Here is a 4027-nt window from a genome sequence, read left to right as displayed (position 1 = left end):
ATTCCAAGCTGTTTTAAAGACTATGACTTCAGAACTATTCTCCATGCAAACAATTATGGAGGAATTTGATTATCCCTAGAAATACTACAAAGTGAGAATTTAATGATGTTTGTTTTCACAATGAAATGTTCAAGTTTTTTAGCACAATATTGCATGGTTTGTGTTACGATGCAATTATCAAGGGAGAGCATAGTTGAAATTTCATGATTTTGTGAATGATAATGTAGTTGCTTTCTCCTATTTCTCTCGTTTTTCATGGAAGAAGGCTACACTTTATGAAAATACTGTTAAGCTACGAATTGGGATTTACATGAATTAATGGATGTAAAGGATGCCTTCTTGCATGGTGATTTATAAGAAGAGGTGTACATGATGTAGCCATCAGGATATGTGGAGGATGTTGGCACTGATTATGTTTGCAAGTTGTGCACCCAAATCCACACACACACACACACACATATATATATATAGAGAGAGAGAGAGAAAGGGAACATTTTTTCCAACTAAAAGTAATGCAAAGGCTTAGGAGAGATTCAATTTGAAAATCTCTGAAAAGCATTCAAATATTGAAACTTACAAATACAACCTAAAATTTTATTCCTCGAAATAAAAGGCAACTAAGGTTGCAACCTTGAGACCTTACGAAACTAGATCTTAAGTGTGCTTTGTACTTTATAGACCCATGATGGCCTTCAACACTGGTTATATTTCCAGCTAAAGGTTTCATGTTCATTGTCAAAGGCGACCCAGTTATTGTGTAAACTAACAGCACCGATAACAAAATCAGCAAATGTAACTCCAGGTTGTTTCTCAACGAACGGCCAACACATTCGACGAAGACCACTTTGAGAATAGTATACGAGGCCACTGCCGGCTGTACTCAACGTGTATATATTCCCATCCGCGAATTCAAAAGACATGGCTGGCAAAGCCAGATCTGTTGGATAGCTCCAGCATGTGTCCAGCCCATGCGGCCCAGGAGACCCGACCCCGTCAGGAGGTCCCAGAATTGGTAGCATTGCTCCCCTCCATGCATTTCGGAACGGAATGTATGCATTCGTGGTGATGATTGACAACATGTCGCCCGAGTCTATAATCACCCCGCCTGTGAGATCAGTTGTATTGACGTCAAACACTCCATTTGGGATGTTCACATTTTGACCGCTTACTATAAAATCAATAACCTCTACATAATAAAACACATTCTGTCCTTCTTGTAGCAAGTCCGTTTCATAATAAGGGGCCGCTGCACAAAAATGCCAGCTGCAATGTTAGCTCAACGTACTGCAAGGCGAGGGATGCAAGACAATACACGTTACGACTGTAAATGAGAAGAGCAGAACAGATGATTGTCTGAAGTTTTACGTGGGAAAGAATTGTCTCCAAAAAAAAGAGCACCGGAATATGGGTTGGAGCCAATGGAAGCAAGGCAGAAAGAAAAAGCAGGGGTGACTTGCAGGCCTGTAAATAATTGCTCTGGCCAGGACAAGCCTCTTCCATACCCTAAGCCAAGGATTCCTGAGGTCACGGTGGCAAAACCAGCCTGGTTCGCCACCCCGCAGCCAAACGACAGGGGATTGATGAACATCGGAGTATTTGGCGGCTGTCGAGAAGCATCCCAGAAAGTGAACTTCTCGCTGGAAATGTATCCGAAGGATCGTGTTCCGTCACCATATTCGATAAGGTAACTGCAGCTCTGAGCGTCTGAACCCCGTCCGATATCCTCTTGTTGCACCTGATCGCAGTAAGCATCGCCCTGAGCTTGGGCAGAGAAGGTGGTGGACTGAACCGAATCGTATATAGGGAGGGACTGCGTGTAGCAGGGATTGCAAGGTTTGCACTGAATCCATGGCAAGTCGCTGCCGGTATCCACGAGCATGAAGATGGGTTGAACGAGCCCCGTCCCCGGAGCTGAACCGATGCCCAGCTCAACGTAGTACTCGGAAACCGATCCCCCTCGGAATTGACCCGTGGTGACGGGGCCCCAAGGGATGTATGGAATCGCTTTGTCTGGAAATTCGGTGGTTTGAGTTCGATTGAAGCGGCTGGCCAGCCGGTCAAATCGATGCTGCGAGATGCAAGCATCGTCGCAGTTAGGTGGGCGAAATGGGGAATGTGGATCGAAGATATGGCTGACGGTGATGCGGGGTGGCTGATGTGGGTTCATTGATGGGCTAGGAGAAAGGTCAGGAAAAGCTGTGGTAGCGGCTGCAACCGCCATATAAGCCAGCTGCAAAAAGAAAACGAAGAAGAAGCTGCTGCTACACATATTGGCTGTAACGTGCAAAGTAAGATGATAGCACCTGTATAATCAATGTGCATCTAAATTATTTATACAAGGGAGGCTTGGAAACCTTGCCTCGTTGAGTACATTGCAAGAAGAAGCTTTTTAATTATTGAGGCTTTGAAACCTTGCCTACATTCTCATCGTTTACTGCCCAGAATATTCTATCGCACATCCCTCCTCGGTGCCATGGTTTTGGTCGCTCATCTTGTTGTTGTCACCTTGACACAGGTCGCTTATCTTGTTGTTGTTAGCATCCTCTCGGCTAAAACCAATTGAGAGCATCTTGATCCTCATAGGAGGTTTAAGTGATTTTAAAATGTTAAGTTAGCACCCTCTCCACTGCACATATTAAAACCAATTGAGAGCATCTTGATCTCAACCCTTCGAGGATATCCCTCAAAGAAAGCTCATGCTAACAATTGAGGCGATTAATGTGAGGAAGTGAAGGGTCATATTCAAAGCACCCTCGTTGTGCAACATGAATATTCCCAAGGCCTTCCCTTAATATGCCATTTGAACACTTCTTTGTTAGACACAGAATCCCCAGAGGCTGTCTGCCAGTTTGAGGAGATTATCAAGAGGGCATTCCCAAGTGAAGGTTTTCAAGCCCCTATTTCTATGGGATGGCAATTTATAGAGCTTGTCCATGAAATTCGACTTCAACTTTGGTTGTGAGGGAGCATTCGATTTTCACGGCTAACTTCATGGATTTTGGTGACGTTAGGCGTGAAGTTTTCAAAACATTGTAGCCAAGTACCTCCTTCAATCAAATCCGTTCATCATGACCTAAAATTTCGGGCATTAAAGCCACAAGAGCTACATTGCCAAAGTTCAGAGAGTCGTTCTCACGATAACCTCCTCAACTTTGGGCTATTCCATCGTCACGTCACGCATGGAAATCTCCTCTAACATCGTCATCCATGCTTACTTTCACAAAGGACGGACAGTTTAAGATATTAATGATATAAAAATACAAGACACAATCACCAAACAACCAAAGATAGCTAGTTCACTTGGTAAGGTATCAGGCTTGTTAGGGGAACTAGGTTCAAATCCCTTTGCAAAAGGTAATTGGTAGCGACATCAAATCCGTTCATCATGACCTAAAATTCCGGGCATTAAAGCCACAAGAGCTACATTGCCAAAGTTCAGAGAGTCGTTCTCATGATAACCTCCTCAACTTTGGGCTATTCCATCGTCACGTCACGCATGGAAATCTCATCTAACATCGTCATCCATGCTTACTTTCACAAAGGACGGACAGTTTAAGATATTAATGATATAAAAATACAAGACACAATCACCAAACAACCAAAGATAGCTAGTTCACTTGGTAAGGTATCAGGCTTGTTAAGGGAACTAGGTTCAAATCCCTTTGCAAAAGGTAATTGGTAGATGTCGCGTGCGCACACAATTGGGTTGAGGCACATGCCGCCTCACTTTTACAATCTACACGGCATGGATGTTTTTATAGAAGCTATGCTTATATATTAATATAAAATCTTTGTGAAAGTTTATTAAGCACATTTTTTAAGTTTCACAATATTGATAGAATGTAGTACAATTTTATACATAATCTATTGAATTTTAAAGTAAAAAATGTAAACCTTAGCGAAACTTTAAATTTTTTTAGATAAAAGTTTAAAATCCTAGCCAATATTTCAAACGTGTTCTTTTATTAGGGCATACAAACTTTCAATACTGATATTAATTTTTAGCTTCTTAACAAAACTAACTTGA

General features: G+C 42.2%; 1 protein-coding gene across 1 annotated transcript; it reads right to left on the bottom strand.

Moving 5' to 3' along the window:
• Nucleotides 1-692: 692 nt before the first annotated feature.
• On the bottom strand, nt 693-2221 carry LOC147895377 (protein ASPARTIC PROTEASE IN GUARD CELL 2-like). Its single transcript, XM_087383463.1, has 2 exons — nt 1366-2221; nt 693-1246 (listed from the first exon to the last, which is right to left on the bottom strand). Exons 1-2 carry the CDS (start codon nt 2219-2221, stop codon nt 693-695), a joined length of 1410 nt encoding a protein of 469 aa, XP_087239589.1.
• Between the last annotated feature and the right edge of the window lie 1806 nt (nt 2222-4027).

The sequence above is a fragment of the Dipteris shenzhenensis genome, chromosome 13, assembly GCF_047967505.1.
Source record: "Dipteris shenzhenensis isolate YYH24624 ecotype China chromosome 13, Dip_SZ_1.0, whole genome shotgun sequence".
Lineage (NCBI taxonomy): Eukaryota > Viridiplantae > Streptophyta > Polypodiopsida > Gleicheniales > Dipteridaceae > Dipteris > Dipteris shenzhenensis.
Note: the sequence above shows the minus strand (reverse complement) of the source record. Positions and strands in the feature narration are given on the sequence as shown.

Bases quoted from the DNA above. Each gene is read 5' to 3' on its own strand.
- LOC147895377 (XM_087383463.1), bottom strand. From the start codon at position 2,221: ATGGCGGTTGCAGCCGCTACCACAGCTTTTCCTGACCTTTCTCCTAGC. The intron at 1,247-1,365 runs GTAAAACTTCAG...ATTTTTGTGCAG, and splicing joins TGGAGACAATTCTTTCCCAC to CGGCCCCTTATTATGAAACG.